Here is an 18,266-nt window from a genome sequence, read left to right on the forward strand (position 1 = left end):
AGTTGTGGAGTGAAATTAGCTTGCTGACAACTGTAGAGGACAAGGAAGCACGGTTTAGTGAGCTGAGAGGGAAAGGGGAATGAATGTCTTCCTGATGAGAATGCTAGTGAGACAAGGTAGGGTATAAACTACAGACAGGCCAGAGTTCACACCAGTGACGTCAGCCTGCTAGTAGCAGAGGAAAGGTCTGCCAGGTGTTAAAAGTGAGAACATTTTCAAAGCATAGAGAGGCTAAACAGATAGAGATAACAGGAGTGCTGATAAGCACCAGAAACAGCCAAAGTAGGACAATATATCATAAATCTGTGACATGCCGTGAGGTGAGACACTGAAGAAAGAGATCCTGAGACTTAGAGTGTGTGACACCTAAGAGCCACCTAAGAGCTGCCTCACTTCTGGGTGGTCTGGTATACTAGCTCAAAATAATAACTGGGTTCCCATCATAATATTTGTATTAAATTGTTTTTAAACAAAGAAATGTGGCATTATTTAGTGAATGCTTGTATCAACAGTATGCATTTACTACCTACGCCAGCATTTTAACTCCCCATTACTGACTGAGCCACAGTCATTACATTATCTAACTGTGTAGAGTAGGCTTTAGCATGTTCTCTGATTTGTGGATAAGGGACTGAAGCTTACAGAAGTTAAGAAATGTACTGAGCAGCACAAAAAGCTCCTAATCGACAAAACTAAATTGATGAAGGAAGTGCGCTGTTACCCGGTCGCGGAATTCAGGGAGCTAGCTCCTAGTGACAGTTACTATCCTCAGCCTTCCTTGTTTACCATTTTTTGTTGCCTTAGAACATAGATAGCATCCATCAGGGAGAGTAGCAAACACTTTAGAAAAAAGTGCAAACTCGGAACTGTCTCCTGCTGGAATGCTTCACCAGAGATGACATGCAGCAGATAAGAACACAGCGCTACTCGGGTCCAAAAACAACTGTCCAAGTGCACCACCTTAGCTGCGGCTGTGTGAGGAGGACAATAGTCAGGGGGTTTAGTCATCAACTTTCAGATGGGAATAAAGTGGGGGAGCTGTGCCAGACCACTTTCTGTGAGGAACAAGTCAAGAACCTCAAAGAGCCTCAGTGGCTACCATGTGTGACAGGGCTGGACATTCCAGCTGTGGTGCATATGACCTCCATGGTTGGAATTAGGAACAAGCAGTAGACTGTCATAGGGAACTGGAGTTTGACCCAGCATGAGAAATTCTTTCCCCCATCATGTTTTGGAGATGGCCCTTGCCCTCTGTGCCTTAGATGGTGATCTGACTGATTTCTTAGAACTTAGTCTAGATGGCCTGCCAACACTGTTCTGTCTCCTTATGGGTTGGAAGAATGCAGTATTTCTATACTTTAAATAAACAAACAAACGAGTAAATAAATTAAAAATTTTTGGATTTTTTAAATACATTGATAAACTGATTTAGTGTACTGTAAGATAATCAGTGGTATAAATTACAGGTATTCTGTTTGGACCCAAGGGTATATAAATTCCCAACTTTTCAACAAATACAGCAAAATATGTGTGTGCTAAAGTTACGCTTTGTGTACAAGTTTTGCCAATGATTATACCATATGAATTTATACTATAGCCCTGTTGATTTATCCTAACTTGCTCTCCAAATATAATTATATAATTATTAGTAAAATTGATGAAATACTTGTAGTATTTCCTATAAAGTGATGTTTACAGAAAGTGCCTTGAAAATCTCACTGATCTTAGCAGCCTGGATTCTACTCAGTGGAATGTAGTTGTTGAAGGAGGAACATTATAAACTGAGTTTAAGGACGTTGCAGTAGTCCTCAGTGTAGTTCTATGGCCTTTACAGCTTGATCCTGTTCTTCATAAGCATGGGCATTAGTTCTGATTGCTCTGCCATCTCGATAGAAAATTAGATGTCTCATCAGGAGAAGATTTCTCTTCAGTCTAGTCTTTTTAAAGGAAATAATTGAGCAGAGAGACGTAATGTAGCAGAAGTTTATTTACAAAGCAAAGTAAAATGATAACACAACCCAGAGAGATTTGAATAGGCTGACCCAAACCTGTGTAAGTTTGGGGCTGGTGTTAGGGGACTGAACAGACCATTGGGCATTGCCCTGTTGACTTTCTTTTTAACCTTTTGTAAATATTTATGAGGTATCTGGTATATTTATTCATGGGCATAAGGTAACGTTATTTTTCTCTTTGCAAATCATGGGAACCCTGTCTCTTTTATAGGGCATTTCTTCCCATGATTCTATTGAAAAGCCCAAAAAGAAAAAGGTCCAAACCATAATGCAGATGCTATAACAATTAACCCTTACGCCTGAGCTTTTGAGGATAATAATAACTTGATGCCTTGCTAGTATACAATCACAGTTAGGAAGGGATAGTGCTGGGATTTCTGACCCAGTGGGAGCAGCCTAGCTGCAGTAAAGGATGCTCATGCATGAAGCTGCGCTATGACCATAGCTGGACACATATTCCAGGATACAGGGACTGTTCATCAGCTCTCTCCTCTACCTCTCTGCCTCAGGCGGAGGCACAGCTGTAGTTTTCCACAGTCATTTCATGGCTTACTCGGTCTCAGATACAAGTTTGAAAATGTCTAGTTTACTCTTCTAAGAGTGTTAAAACAACTGTTGCTGGTTACCATCACTGTCTTTCTGACATTTCAAACAAAATAGAAGCAGAAAGTAGAAACCTTCATTTGCAGTTTTGATCCTTTAACTCTGTGTACAAAGCCACGGTGTGTGACTGATACTCTGTTTACTTTTCAGGTGTGATCCCTTTTCATGGCTTTTCTATGTATGGTAAGTTGGGTTTGATATAGTTATCTTTTTTATGTTTTTGGAGATTTAAACATAATAATGCTTATTATTTCACCATTCATATAAAGTTTTGTGTATATTTTAAACATTAAATTTAGTATTTTTATATGCTAATTAAGAAAGTTAAAGATGAAGATTGCAGCTGTTCAGGTAATAATTTCTCAGCAGATGAGAAGACATACTTGAAGATTACTGTGAGCTTTGCCATCTAATCTAATGAAATAATGACACATTCATATTTAGACTCACCATAGTAATAAAACCAGCATGAAGCTGGCATAAAACCAGTCATGTTGATTAATGACATCAGACTGAAAAAACCCAGACATAGTTCACATATGTGTGGATACCTGTTTTTTTGACAAAGAAGTAAAAAGTACACACTGGAGAAAATACAGCATCTTCAACAATTGGTGCCCCTCAGATTAGATGGCTGCATGGAAACGGAAAAAATAAATCCACACTTGCCACCCTGCACAAATTCAACTCCAGATGGATCAAGGGTCTCAGCATAAGACCAGTCACCTGAGTCTGATGGAAGAGAAAGGGGAGAATAGGCTTGAGCGCATTGGCACAGAAAGGACATTCTGACCAGAACACCAATAACACAGCACTAAGACCAACAGTTAATGACTGAAGTTGGAAGTTTCTATATGGCAAAGGACTCCCATCATTTAAGCAAAGAAGCAGCCTACAGAATGGGAAAAGATCTTCACCAATTATACATAGAGAGATAGTATCTAAAGTATATGAAGAACTAAAAACCGTGAACATCAAGAATACAAAAACCCAATTTAAAAAGTGGGGTACAGAGCTAAGCAGAGAGTTCTCAAAAGATGAAACACAAACGAATGAAACTTAAAGAAATGTTCAACATCCTTAGCCATGAGGGAAATGCAAATTAAAACAATTTTGAGATTTCCCCTTACCCTGGTCAGAATGGCCAATCTCAATAAAACAAGTGACAGCTCATGCTGGCGAGGGTGTAAGGAAAAGGGAACATTCATACAGTGTTGGTGGGAGTGCAAACTGGTACAACCACTGTGGAAATGTAAGCATGCTGATTCCTCAAGAAGCTGGAATTGTTCTACCTCAGTATCTAGCCGTGCCACTCTTGGGTATATGCCCAACGGACTCTGCCCCACCACAGAGAGGTACTTGATCATCCATGTTCATTGCTGCTGTGTTCATAATAGCCAGAAAATGGAAACAGCCCATATGTTCTTCAGCTGGCGAATAGATATTGAAAATACCTTACATTTGTACAATGGAACAGTATTCAGTTGTTAAGAAAAAATATGAAATTAGCAAGTAAATGGATATAGCATCCATTTTATCCTACATTAAATAACCTAGACACCTAAACACAAATTTATATATTTTCTCTTATATGTGGACATTATATTTTAAGCCTTTAATATGTGTGCTACAATCCAAATAACTACAGAGGTTAGGTACCAAATAAGGGACTAGGGTGAAGAAGAGAATGAGAACTAAAATATAGTATTATGGAGTGTCAAAGGGAAACTGGAATTGGAGGATTAAATAGGGAGGGGGATGGGAGAGAAGCATAAAGGAGGGAATACCGTAGGGGGACTAGCAATAGTAAAGGCCATTGGAAAACTGTATGGATATCTACTACTATAGAAGATTTCTGAAATATATATATTTATATTGAATATAAAAATTAATATATAAATTAATATATGATAATATAATTAATAGATAGAAATTTAATATATAAGTTAATATATATTAAATTATATATGATATATATAAAAGGATTCTAAATGGAGTCACCAAATAATAGGGGAGACAATGTGCCAACCAGACAACTTGTGCCACCAAGTAAATCCTCCAATGCAGGAATGGTTTACATCTTGTTGCATCATTGGCCAAAGGAGTCTCACGGAAACCCCCAAACACTATAAGATATTGCTAAGGCTATTGGCTGCTCTCTACAATCTGATGGTAAGGCCCTATTTTTTTTTTTTTTAAGCTTTTTATTGATCCTTTGTGAGTTTCACACCAGGCATCCCATCCCCATTCATCCTCCTATTGTCCCTTAGTAGCCATCCTCAACCCTTGCAACCTCCCCCACGTGCACACACACATACACACACAAAACAAAAAACAGAACATCTTGTTGTGAAAGCTGTAGTGTGTTACAGTGTGTCCCTCTGTCCACACGTCTTCAGTTGCAAATGTCTATTACAATAAGTCTTTAGTCTGTTTCAAAGTCTCTGGTTTCTCACACCAGCAATAATACTGGCTCCTCACCAGAACTGTCCCTGTTATTCTGTTGTTGCCCAGTGTTATGGAGATCCTGCGGCTTTGGACCAGCAGGACCGCCCCTTTCACACACTCCAATAGCTCTCAGATGCTGTAGATTTTTGGGCGGGCCAACTCAAAGCCCTGGATCTGCGCCTTGGGTGGTTAGCTGAGCTGGCCAGCCTGCTGGCTTTCCCATTTCCTCACTACCAGAGTGGGCTAACACTGCTCCAACTAGGCTACTGACTACCTCTATCAGCAGGAGTCAGGGTCAGCTGCCCTGCTCTCATACCCTCTGGGCCAACTCACCCACACCCATGCCTCAAGAGCCAGCTCCACTGTGCTGCTCAGTAAGGTGTGGGGCCAGGAAGGGGGTGGGTCAACTATAGCCAATTAGGGGTAGCGATAGTGTTCTTCTTCTCATGACCTTGGGGCTGGTTCTCCAGAATACCCCAACTGGTGGAGGGCAAAGTGGGAGAAGGCATCACCCCAGCACCCACTCCACCTCATGGCACACGAGTGGTAGGGCCAGGTCTTCCTGTGCTTACACCCTCAGCACCAGGACACTCATACCCCCTATACCAGGGTCAGCTCCACTGGGCTGCGCAGGTGAAGTACAGGAACTGCTCTCCTGGGTGCTACAGCTGTGTAAGGCCCTATGGCTGGAGACAGCGGTTATTTAAGTCATTGAATGTGGAAATGTTGAGCTTATACCTCACTAGAAGTTTAATAGTGACTAGCATTATTGTGCTAGAGGGTAGTCTTCACACTGTCAGAGGAGAAAGGTAACTATCCGTATCACCCAGCTACAAACCCTGTGCCCTAGACAGTAACATGCCTGCGAGCCATGACGCTGAAGTACTGGCGCGGATGTTATGGGAGGAACCAACCACACTTTTCCTTTTATGAAAATATTTTCTTAGGAAATAATTTATCCTGATTAAAGTTTCTCCTCCCTCTACCCCTCCAAGTTCCTCCTCCTCTTCTATCCAGTTCCACACCCTTTCTGTCTCTTATTCAAAAAGAACAGACTTCTAAGAGAGAATATTAAAATATAACAAAATTAAATATAATAAGATAAAAAAAAAAAAACCCTATCACATTGAAATTGGACAGGACAAACCAACAGAAGGAAAAGAGCCCAGGAGAAGGCACAAGAGTCAGAGACCCACTCGTTTGCTCACTTAGGAATCCCCCAAAACCACTAAACTGGAAGCCATAATGTACACACATAGGACCTGGTGCGTGCCCTGTGCAGCTGCTTCAGCCTCTGTGAGCTTACATGAGCTACACCCATGTTGAGTTAAGGGCCTTGTTTTCTCGGTGTCCTCCAATCCCCTCTGGCTCCTATACTTTCTTCCTTCTCTTCTACAGGGAGGAACCAACTACTTTCTTATTGGCCTTCAGGCCCACTCCATGAAATAGAGCCCTTATGAGACACAGAATAAATATGTCATGGGCCTAGAGGATCTGACCTCATCAGGGAAACAGCTTCTTACAGTAGAGTCCAGAACTGGACAATGTGTAGAAAGGAAGAGACCTGGAGCACTCAGTTCTAAATAGGATGTCTTTCTAAAACCGTCACCTCATAGCTCAAGGGTCTGTGCGGAAGAGGAGGCAGAAAGATTATAGGAACCAGAGGTGATGGATGATGCCGAGGAAAGAGTGTCTTTCGATTGCTACAAGGCTGGTACACTTATGAACTTACAGAGACTGTTGGCAGCACACACAAGACCTGCAGTAGTTCAAGCCGGACCAGGGTGCCAGCACTGAGAGGGAGCAGTGGACATGGGGTCCCACCCCTAGCAAGAAGCTATCTGCAGTTGATACCTAATGGCAAAGGGAAAGTCAGTTTTCTCCAATCGAGTGTCACTGGCTACATCAGTCACACTTCAGAGTGGGTCCCATGTCTTTGAGTAAGTTGGCTAACACCTAATAAATTCATTGGTATTTTAATGGACTTTTTGCTTCATTTTTTCTTTGTCATTTTCAGTCTTAATTGGTCTTTTGATTATTTGTTTTGATTTCTGTTTTTGTGTTGTGGGGTAATGTTTGTGTTTCTTGTTTTTAAATATATGCTTGGTTTGCCTTTTTGGTCTTTTGAGACAGGGTTTCTCTATATAATAGCTCTGTCTATACTGGAACTCTCTTTGTAGACCAGGCTGGCCTCGAACTCACAGAGACCTGCCTACCTCAGCCTCCTGAGTGTTGGGATTAAAGGCGTGTACCACTATGCCTGCCTGGCTTTTTTGTTTTGCTTTTTAAAGTGAAAAAAATTAACATAATGTTGAGTAGGATCTGAAAGGAATTGGGAGAGGGGAAACATTAAAATATATGAATTTTTCACTTAAAAATATTGAACTCTAGTAGGTGCAAAACCAGGTTGCAGACATTTCTGGACTAACTACTAGACTTTCGTGTGTGTGTGTGTGTGTGTGTGTGTGTGTGTGTGTTAATGTTATGTCAGAAAAAAATCAGAAGGAAGGGACAACATGATTGGTGGCTCGGGATTCCCCGGTATGCATGCTGTCAGCTCTGCTGGAGCACTCGTTCACCCTCAGGGAAATGCGTGTATGGCCTGAGGGCTCTGAGGCCTGTGGCCGCACAGGACATTGAATGAGAAATGGTAAAAGCGTAACAAAATTAGCAGGAAACAGAGCACACTGTACTTCATGATGTCACTTAATGTGTAAGTGCTCAGCAGTTACCTAAACAAACTTATGGCATCTACTTTATTTATCCCCTTATTACCTTTAGGATACGTTAATGTTTTACCCTTTTAACATGAGCCAGCAATATAACAGTATCTTTCTTTTTTAAAAAAGTACTTCCACATTGACAATCAAAGTCATTATGAAGGATAAAATGTAATTTTCAAAGTAGAATATAGTAAAAAATGTACAGGAGGCCTAGAGGGCCTTGGCCTTGGGCTGTCTAGGTGCTGTTGCTCGTAGACTTGGGCTGTCTAGATGCTGTTGCTCATAGACTTGGGCTGTCTAGGTGCTGTTGCTCGTAGACTTGGGCCGTCTAGGTGCTGTGCTCGTAGACTTGGGCTGTCTAGATGCTGTTGCTCATAGACTTGGGCTGTCTAGATGCTGTTGCTCATAGACTTGGGCTGTCTAGGTGCTGTTGCTCATAGACTTGGGCTGTCTAGGTGCTGTTGCTCATAGACTTGGGCTGTCTAGATGCTGTTGCTCGTAGACTTGGGCTGTCTAGATGCTGTTGCTCGTAGACTTGGGCTGTCTAGATGCTGTTGCTCATAGACTTGGGCTGTCTAGATGCTGTTGCTCATAGACTTGGGCTGTCTAGATGCTGTTGCTCATAGACTTGGGCCGTCTAGATGCTGTTGCTCGTAGACTTGGGCCGTCTAGATGCTGTTGCTCATAGACTTGGGCTGTCTAGATGCTGTTGCTCGTAGACTTGGGCTGTCTAGGTGCTGTTGCTCGTAGACTTGGGCTGTCTAGGTGCTGTTGCTCATAGACTTGGGCTGTCTAGATGCTGTTGCTCGTAGACTTGGGCTGTCTAGGTGCTGTTGCTCGTAGACTTGGGCTGTCTAGGTGCTGTTGCTCGTAGACTTGGGCTGTCTAGGTGCTGTTGCTCGTAGACTTGGGCTGTCTAGATGCTGTTGCTCGTAGACTTGGGCTGTCTAGATGCTGTTGCTCATAGACTTGGGCTGTCTAGATGCTGTTGCTCGTAGACTTGGGCTGTCTAGATGCTGTTGCTCGTAGACTTGGGCCGTCTAGATGCTGTTGCTCGTAGACTTGGGCCGTCTAGGTGGTGCTGCTCGTGGACTTGCTTGAGTGTGCTCTACTTTATTCTCCTGATCCACAACAGTTTATAATATAAACATGCAACATTATAGTGAACCTCATGCATATTTCTTTTATAAGATTAAAAGAAATCTGAAACAAGAAACATGAAGATATGAAGAACATAAATTGTACCCTTGACAATAAGAACTGTTTGCCTCTTGTTATTTATTTTAATAACTGTTAACTGTTAACATTTTCTAGTTAAGAGATATTTAGTTTACAGAAGTGATTTGGCATCTGCTTGTTTCCATGAAGGGTTAAACATCGGGCAGGGTTTAGTAGAACCAGCACTTCGCCGCTTCAGTGTCTTCATTTTACAGATTACAACATTTATCTGTTTTTACAATCCATTGAAAACTACTAGTTTAAACGGTCTTCTGGACCTCATCTATAGTTTTATTTTAAGTGTATAGCACATTACTATTTTATAGGTAAAGTTTCTCCACACAGGATCTAAGTAGCTTTAAAAGTTAATGAGTAAATTTATTTTTTGGAAGAACCAAGTGGAGAAATATGCATGAAGTCAAAATTTAGTTCATGCTTACTTCTTCCATATTACATAATGGACTGATGCTTTGCTGTTTTGTTGCTCTCCCAGGAAATTCAACAAAATACTGTGATGCCTTGAGCACTGATTACTTGCAGGGTTTTTGTATTGTTTATGTTTGTGGAAATGTATTTTTAAGTTCACACTTCATTTCTGCACTAGACATGATCATTAATTTCAGAACACATAAATCCTAAGTTGGAGGTTTTATTTATTAAAAATCTTTTTTGAGAATTTCATACATGAGTATTATATTTACATCATTTATGTCCCTCTCTCCCTCCAACTCTCATACCACCCTACTCTTCTTTAATCATTTTAATTTAGAAATAAATTCCAATTCTTCATTTTAAAGTTTTATTAATAACATGTATTTGTGTCACATTGATTTGTCTTAAGTTGTTATTACAATTAAAGCATGAATTACATTTTTAAATACATAGACTGCTTTAATTTTGGCTATTTTAATAAGTAGGAATGTATTTTGATATATTTCAAATGTAAGTTTGAAATGGAAGGGTATACCTGTCTGGTTTTCAACTTTATATAAAATATGTACTGTATATGAAGTTTTCTCTGTTTCTAAGTAATTCATTTATTCACTTATATAATAACTCCACTGATAGTAATTTGTTCCTCTCATGCCCTACAGAAAAAGTAGAATTTGCCATAAGAAATGCTGGTTTTCATTGAATTATTCATCAGTCACATTGCAAACCGTGCTTTAGGCCATGTAACTGAAGCTTTGTGCCCAAGCATTTAAAATATTTTACAGCTTTTTTTGCCCAAGAAGAATGCTAAGTTATTCCATTGTTTTCCCTACTTACTTAATGTTAGTGCCCTAAGGGTGTGCTGAGATATTATAGAGCCCAGCCCAATTTCTACCATATGACAACACTACCAATAAGCAAGACATTTTTGTTAATTTAAATGTACAGTTTTATATATTTGCATTGTTTATGCTGTCTCAGATATCTGGAAAATGTGACAGGTTTGGTCAGATTGGCCCCATGATTTGTACTTCCTGATGTCCAGCTGTGGAACATTTGAATGATTGACAACCCACCAATACTTAACTGACAATAATTGGATGCCAAAGAAAATGCCACTTGGCACTCATTACAGAAAAAAATCTGTGGCCCAAGGAACATTTTAAGTTGGTGGAAGCTATTTTGATACATAAAGATATGTCAGGGGCTAGGGAATGTAACTTAGTTGGTAGAGTGCTTACCTGGCTTGCAGGGAGACCTGGCTCTAATCCCCCGCACCACAGAAACAACAGTAGCAAGAACAGTAGCTAAAAGCAGGTATGGCGGTGCATGCCTGTGTTCCCCACACTCAGGAGGTAGAGGGAAGGGATCAGAAGATCAAGCTCATCTTCTGCCTTGTAGTGAGTTTGAGACCATAAAATTTTAATAGAACCAGTAGTAGGAAGACATTGCTGAAAATTTTCATTTTCAAAGTGAAACAATTAAAAATATTGAGAAGTCATCTTATATTTTACTAACTTAACTTCCAAAATTAGATTTCTTGAGGACTAGTGTGATGACACAGTCAGTAAAGGGCCTGCACACAGATAAGAGGATGATCAGAGCCCTGATCCTCAGCAGCCGTGTAACAGCCAGGTGTGGTGGCACCCATCTCTCCCCCTAGCACTTGGGGTGAGATGAGGAGGGACAGATGAGGGGAGAGATGGAGACAGCTGGGTCTCGAGCTTGCTCGCCAGCCAATCTAGCCAGTTAGTACACATTTGATGTAAGACCTAGTCTCACAAAGAATTGTGGGAAATGGTAAGACACTCAACATCAACCTCTGGTCTTCACATGCATGTACTTGCACACATACTTGTATGTATGCACACAAACATGCATATAAAAATTTTTTAATTGAAATATAATTATACCATTCTTTCCTCCCTCTCCTTCCTTTGGTCCTTCCCAGGACACCCCCCCAATACACACCTTGCTCCTTCTCAAATTTGTGGCCTCCTTTTCTTTTAATTGTTATATAAATATAAGCTGCTTAGTCTGTATAATGTTACTTGTATGTAGCATTTAGCGCTGACTACTTGGGATTTGATAACCTATCGGGGGCCTCTTCACTGGGGAGGACTGTTTCTCCTGCTCTCAGCATTCCTTTGCTGCCTGTATTTCCTTGTCTAGGGTTGGGGTCCTATGAGATTTCCCCCTTTCTTGTTACCATGTCTATTGATTTCATCTTTGTTCGGATCTTCTTTAGGCAGCCATGGTGTTGAGACTTCAGAGTATAGCTTCCTTGAAATTTCTCAGAGCCCCATTCTCACAGCTGACTTTTGTGGCTCCTACAATCCTTCTGTCTCTTCTTCTGCAGTGATACTTGAGCCTTAGGTACAGGCACAGGAGTTGTGTTGTGGCTGTATCCGCTGGAGCTGGGCACCACACGATCACTTGTTCTGGTTTCTTGTTGTTGTTGTTTTGTTTTTTGTTTTTTGTTTGTGTGTGTGTATAATATGTCTCAATCTGTTGCAATGAAAAGTTTCTTTGGTGAGAGGTGAAAGCCATGCTTATCTGCAGATATAAGGACAAATATTTAGAATGTAGTTAGGGGTTTTGTTGATTTAGTAAAGTGTCATGTGTCGCTTTTCCTTAGCATCCATGATCCATTGCCCTGAGTACTTGACCAGGTTTCCAGTACCAGCCATGATTTCCCTGTTGTTGAGAGGGCCTTAAGCTGTTGGTCCCTGCCAGGATATTCATGCCCCTATTGCTCTTGCATTCTTTGCACCCATTCCTCCACAACAGTGCTCCAGAAACCTGGAGGGGTTACATAGATATTCCATTCATGGCCGAGTATTCGACTGTCACTTTTTTCCATCCTTTTGACCGTCATGAGCAACTGCAGTTACCACTGTCCACTACATAAAGAAGCCGCAGAGGATAACTGGTAGTAAATATGGTCAAGATGCATTATATTGGTGTATGAAAATGTCATGAAACTCATTATGGAAAATTTATACTACTAAGAACCAAAATATCTGTGATAAGAACTCAGATCTAATAATAGGAGAGATGCCTGTATTCTGATAAATAATATCTGAAATCAATAAATGTCATATTTAACAATATTAAATGTTTACCTCTAATAAACTGATAAAGATGTTCCGTTGGTGCTGCTTATATAGTATAGTCCTTTGAGGGTCATAGGCAATGAAATATAAAGCAAGGTTAAATAAATAAACACACAAAACAAGACAAAAACACTAATGCTAGAATGACAAAATAAATTTTTATCATCAGATATTGTGCATAGAAAATTCAAAAGACTGATCAGATAGTCTATAATGATTGATGAGTTAATTTAGTAAGCTTGATGAATATGCAATCAATACAAAGACCTTTTCTCCCAATGCTCCAACAACAAAGATGCAAAAAAAATTAACATCTTTTGCAGAAGCGATGACATAGAGTGGCAAATGTAGGTGCCACCTTCTAAGAAGTGCTGCGGGGTGAGGCCTTCATTTCTGAAAATCTTCCATGGCACATGAGCAAAAAGCTGGTGAAATAGGTGAAAACATAGACACCGAAACAAGTCTGTGTTGTAGCATTGGATAAGTACCTCAGCTCCCTTGTGCCTCAGTTTCTCCATCTGCCAATCCTAGATGACAACATTATTCTAATGAATAAGTTGCTGTGATTTTTTTTTTTTTTAAATTGGGAACTTGTACTTGGGAGGCCGCCGAGGAGCAGAAGGACTTGGTCAGAATTACGGCCAGCTTTGGCTATGACACCCTGTCTCTGAAAAAGAATAGGAATTGCCTGGTTGTTGCTTTCCTGGTACTTCATTTTTCAAAAGGTGTTTGAAGTAGTCCTTATATTTTTGAATTTTAGTATGCACTTCACTCTCATCAAATGATAGGCTGGGCTTCTAGCCATTTGTAAGTTGTGTATCTACAATATTTAACAGTCGTTTGAACTTTCACATGTTCGTATTTTCCCTTTCAGCATTAAAACACAATGTATGGATGACAACAAACTTTGCTATGGCTGTGAATACTGTACTTTATTGTTTTGTTCTTTGAAGTTCATGAACTTATTTTAAACATTTTAGTCTTGCTGTATTACTAATTACATTTTCTTTCAGTTGCACCACTGTGTTTTCTGTATCATGAACCTTACAAATTGTATCAGATATTCCGTGAGATGTACGTCCGCTTTTTCTTCAGACTCCACTCCATCTCCTCTCACCCCTCTGTAAGTTCATAAGTTGCATCAACTTCGACTATAAACTGTTCTGTCCCTAAAAAAAAACTCCTTAAATTCGAAAGCAAGAAATTTTCATTTATGTGTCAAATAGCATGTTTCTAGAATCAAGGAAAGAGAAGAAAGTAATGTCTAAATACTTTGCAGAGTAGAGAGAAAAACATCTCTTTTTAACTAGATTTTAGCTTGCTGTGTTAAAGCGGGGGGGGGGGTGTCTAGAATCTCACCCTTAGCAAAAATGCCTATGTTCTTCATGTAAGGAGGGGCCACGGGGAGGTCAGCTGTGCTGCTGCAGGGAAGTCTAAAGAGCAAGCAGGGGCTGGGTGGGTACTCTGCACATAAAAAGCTACAGTTTTGTTTTTATTAATGCTATAATTATCATTATCACTTTATCCTTTTAAATGAAAAGTGAGAATTTATTTGTTTTATGAAAAATTACCAGTTATTTTACTACATATTTTCTTTGTATTTATCCAACTCCTACAGACAGCAGTTTAGTTTTGTCTTTCTTTTGTTTGGTTGGTTTTTGGTTGTTTGTTTGTTTGGTTGGTTGGTTGGTTGTTTGCCCGGGCAAAGATAGCATTTACATTTCTGTCAGCTGTCTTCTTTGGTGGTCTTTGGGCTTCCTGTGGGTAGCCTGCCTCGCTCTCTGTGAGTACCTGTCCACTGGAGTGCAGGGCGGCCTGCCAAACTGTTCAGTGAAGACTGTTCTCGCTACTAAATTGAACAGCTGGTTTCTATTCTTCCACTTACAACTGTGTGTTCCTGCTCCACTTCTTTGTCTTCAGTTTGCCCCTCCTGCATTTCTAGTCAAAGTTGGCAACTAAGAACATTTCAGATGTCTTAAATAAGCTATCAAATTATCTTAAGACTCTCTCCAAGAGAACTGGATTCATCTGTTACCTTCCATTCCTATCTAATCTAGAATAAACAGATACATGAATAGTTCTCTTTTCTATTATCATTGTCAGGATGACATTCTCATAACCACATACCCATTCCCACACACACAGGCACATGCACACACTCACATGCACACACACAGGCACATGCACACATTCACACGCACACACACACAGGCACATGCACACACTCACATGCACACACACAGGCACATGCACACATTCACACGCACACACACACAGGCACATGCACACACACACACACAGGCACATGCACACATTCACATTCCCACACACACACAGGCACATGCACACATTCGCATGCACACACTCACAGGCACATGCACACATTCACATGCACACACACACAGGCACATGCACACATTCACATGCACACACACAGGCACATGCACACATTCACATGCACACACACACACAAGCACGTGCACACATTCACATGCACACACACACACACACAGGCACATGCATACACACAGGCACATGCACACATTCACATGCACACACACACAGGCACGTGCACACATTCACATGCACACACACACAGGCACATGCACACATTCACATGCACACACACACAGGCACATGCACACACACACACGCACATGCACACATTCACATGCACACACACACAGGCACGTGCACACATTCACATGCACACACACACAGGCACGTGCACACATTCACATGCATACACACAGGCACGTGCACACATTCACATGCACACACACACAGGCACATGCACACACACAGGCACATGCACACATTCACATGCACACACACACAGGCACATGCACACATTCACATGCACACACACACAGGCACATGCACACACACACAGGCACGTGCACACATTCACACGCACACACACACAGGCACATGCACACATTCACATGCACACACACACAGGCACATGCACACATTCACATGCACACACACACAGGCACATGCACACACACACAGGCACATGCACACATTCACATGCACACACACAGGCACGTGCACACATTCACATGCACACACACAGGCACGTGCACACATTCACATGCACACACACAGGCACGTGCACACATTCACATGCACACACACACACACAGGCACGTGCACACATTCACATGCACACACACACACACAGGCACATGCACACACACAGGCACATGCACACATTCACATGCACACACACACAGGCACATGCACACATTCACATGCACACACTCACAGGCACATGCACACACACACAGGCACGTGCACACATTCACATGCACACACACACAGGCACGTGCACACATTCACATGCACACACACACAGGCACATGCACACATTCACATGCACACACACACAGGCACATGCACACACACAAGCAAATGCACACACACATACGTGCATACACACACACACAAACACAGAAAACATAGACACATATAGACTCATATAAATATTTTATACCTTAGAGTTTTGGAAAAGCAAACCATCCAGATGATCCCTAGCCACACCTTGCAATTCTGCCCCTTTCCTTCACTAACTGGGGAACTGACTCAAGTTCCCCTCATTTCCAGGCTTGTAGCCAGACTGAAGCTATTTAAAACCATGACAGTTTAGAAACTCAAAAAGAGGGTAAAAACTTCCTTATCAAGAGCAACCTGAATCGCTTCTGAGCCTTTTGGCTAATATCAGGTGAAGAGCAACCTGAGGAACACTGAGCCCCAGAAAAACTTTATTCAGAGTTGCTGAGGAATAAACACACTTGAAGAAAAAAAAAAAATACTGCTTAAGTTGGTTGCTTCAAGTTTACAAATAATGCTCCTTTTTAAAAAGTAGATTTAGTATACAAATAAAACTTTTATTCTGAGTAATCAGATGTTTTTGTTTGATAACTTCTTGATGTGATTCAGAGAAGTGAGAAAAGCAGGAAATGTTTTCCCAAGGGTGAGGCTGGAGGCAGAGAGACACATGGAGAGAGGCAGAGATGGCAAAAGCACCAGGAAATGCCTGGAGACTGGAACACATCCAGAGAAAACTAATTCTGCTAGGCCTAAGTGGCAGTGTGTAGCTCACAAAATGGCAGGTTTTCTGTAAAGGATGTTTATGTTTGCCTTGGGTTCTTCAGCTATGGGAGGGAGAAGGTGGGGCTCCTCTGGGGAGCCTGTTGTGTTTAAAAAGAGACTGCTTAGCATGTCAGCAAGTGTGGATTCATGGCAACATAAAATTTACCTTTAAATGCAGTATCAGAGAATCATTGCTGTGTTCTGTTTTTGTTTATAAAGAATACTTATATGCGTTGTGGTTTTTGAAAAATTTGTTGCCATAGTTTATGTTTATAGACTAAACTTTGCCTCTTCTGACTCATTATTGGATCTAGGGTATTGTGTCCCTCTGTTTGCTGTTCGAGACGCTTCTTCAAACATATCTTCCCCAACTCTTCTATCATCTGCGAGAAATCGGAGCCCAACCGTGAGTATATTTATTGCCATACTGCGTCTTCTCTGTTTCCCTACGGTAAAGCTGGAAACACAGAATATTTTTTTCCATCACTTGCAGCCACAATATATCCTCAAGGAAGTAAGGCAACAGTTTCCCCCCAAAAGTGATAAGCATTAAGTACAACTGTATCGAGCCCCAACCCTCCAAAATAGGACCTCACCAGGTCTGTAGCTTGATGGGAAAGCTCTTGTCCTGCATGCGTGAGTCTCCCCTGAAAACGCAATGTACTTAGAATGACACATCCTGTTAGGAGTTGTGTGTACTGGGTTTGGGTTTTGTGTCTGGTATAACGATCACCAAATTCATTTAATTTCAGTTCACAATGAAAACATTTTTGAAAGCAAATGCAGTCTGGGAAATGTGATAATAACAGATTAGTCAGTGTAGACTAAGTTTATTCGAGCATAACCTATGAAAGTGTAAGGTTACACTAAATGGAAGCCAACCAAAGACCTCCCGGCAGTTGTCCTGTGTTTTCTCCTTACAGAAGTTTGCATTTGCTTCACTGATCCCAGTGAGTCATAGTGAATATGTAGATTAGCTGTGGCCTCAGGAAGTGGTTAGTTTCCTTTTAAATAATAATACCTAGATTAGCACTTTGCTTCTGTCCACTCTAAGCCACACGTGTGCGCGCGCGTGCACACACACGCACAAACACACACACACACACCCCAGATACACACATTGTCTACATGAACAAAGAACCAAGTGTGGTTTAGTTTTCTTCATACTAAACCTGCGGCACATGCCTACCTGAGTGGATATAAGTGTAACCCAGCTGCAAAGTCCATTTCTGTTAAGCTGTGCCATCCAGCTAAAGTTATTTATGCCATAAATTCTTTATGCTTTAGTCAAGATAAGTCAATTTCTGTATCTTAAAATGAAGAGATTCCCACCTTATGGGGTTGTTTTCAGGTTCAGTTTCAGTATAGACAAGATACAGACATGGAGGGAGCAGATGTGAATGCTGTCTCCTTTCTCTGATGCCTCATTGCATTTGAGAAAGATTTCAATGTTATTTTTAAAACAATACTTCATAGTATCCTTTGATAGTCAGAATTGACACTCTTTCCTTTGTGGCCTCTTGTGAAAAGTAGTCTGTTCTTATTTGACCCTGTCAAACAGGAATGTGGCAAAAAAAAAAAAAACACTTTATATTGAGCATAACCCTTTTTCTCTT

General features: G+C 41.0%; 1 protein-coding gene across 1 annotated transcript in view; it reads left to right on the forward strand.

The window, feature by feature from the left end:
* The window catches only part of Tbc1d19 (TBC1 domain family member 19), a 111,038-nt gene that overhangs the window by 79,437 nt on the left and 13,335 nt on the right, over positions 1-18,266 (forward strand). Inside the window, exons 16-18 of the mRNA XM_051164694.1 lie at positions 2,766-2,798; positions 13,566-13,675; positions 16,965-17,056. Of these exons, the coding sequence (XP_051020651.1) occupies positions 2,766-2,798; positions 13,566-13,675; positions 16,965-17,056 (235 nt within the window). The remainder of the gene's footprint in view (positions 1-2,765; positions 2,799-13,565; positions 13,676-16,964; positions 17,057-18,266) is intronic.

This window comes from Acomys russatus, chromosome 22 (genome assembly GCF_903995435.1).
Source record: "Acomys russatus chromosome 22, mAcoRus1.1, whole genome shotgun sequence".
NCBI classification, from domain to species: domain Eukaryota; kingdom Metazoa; phylum Chordata; class Mammalia; order Rodentia; family Muridae; genus Acomys; species Acomys russatus.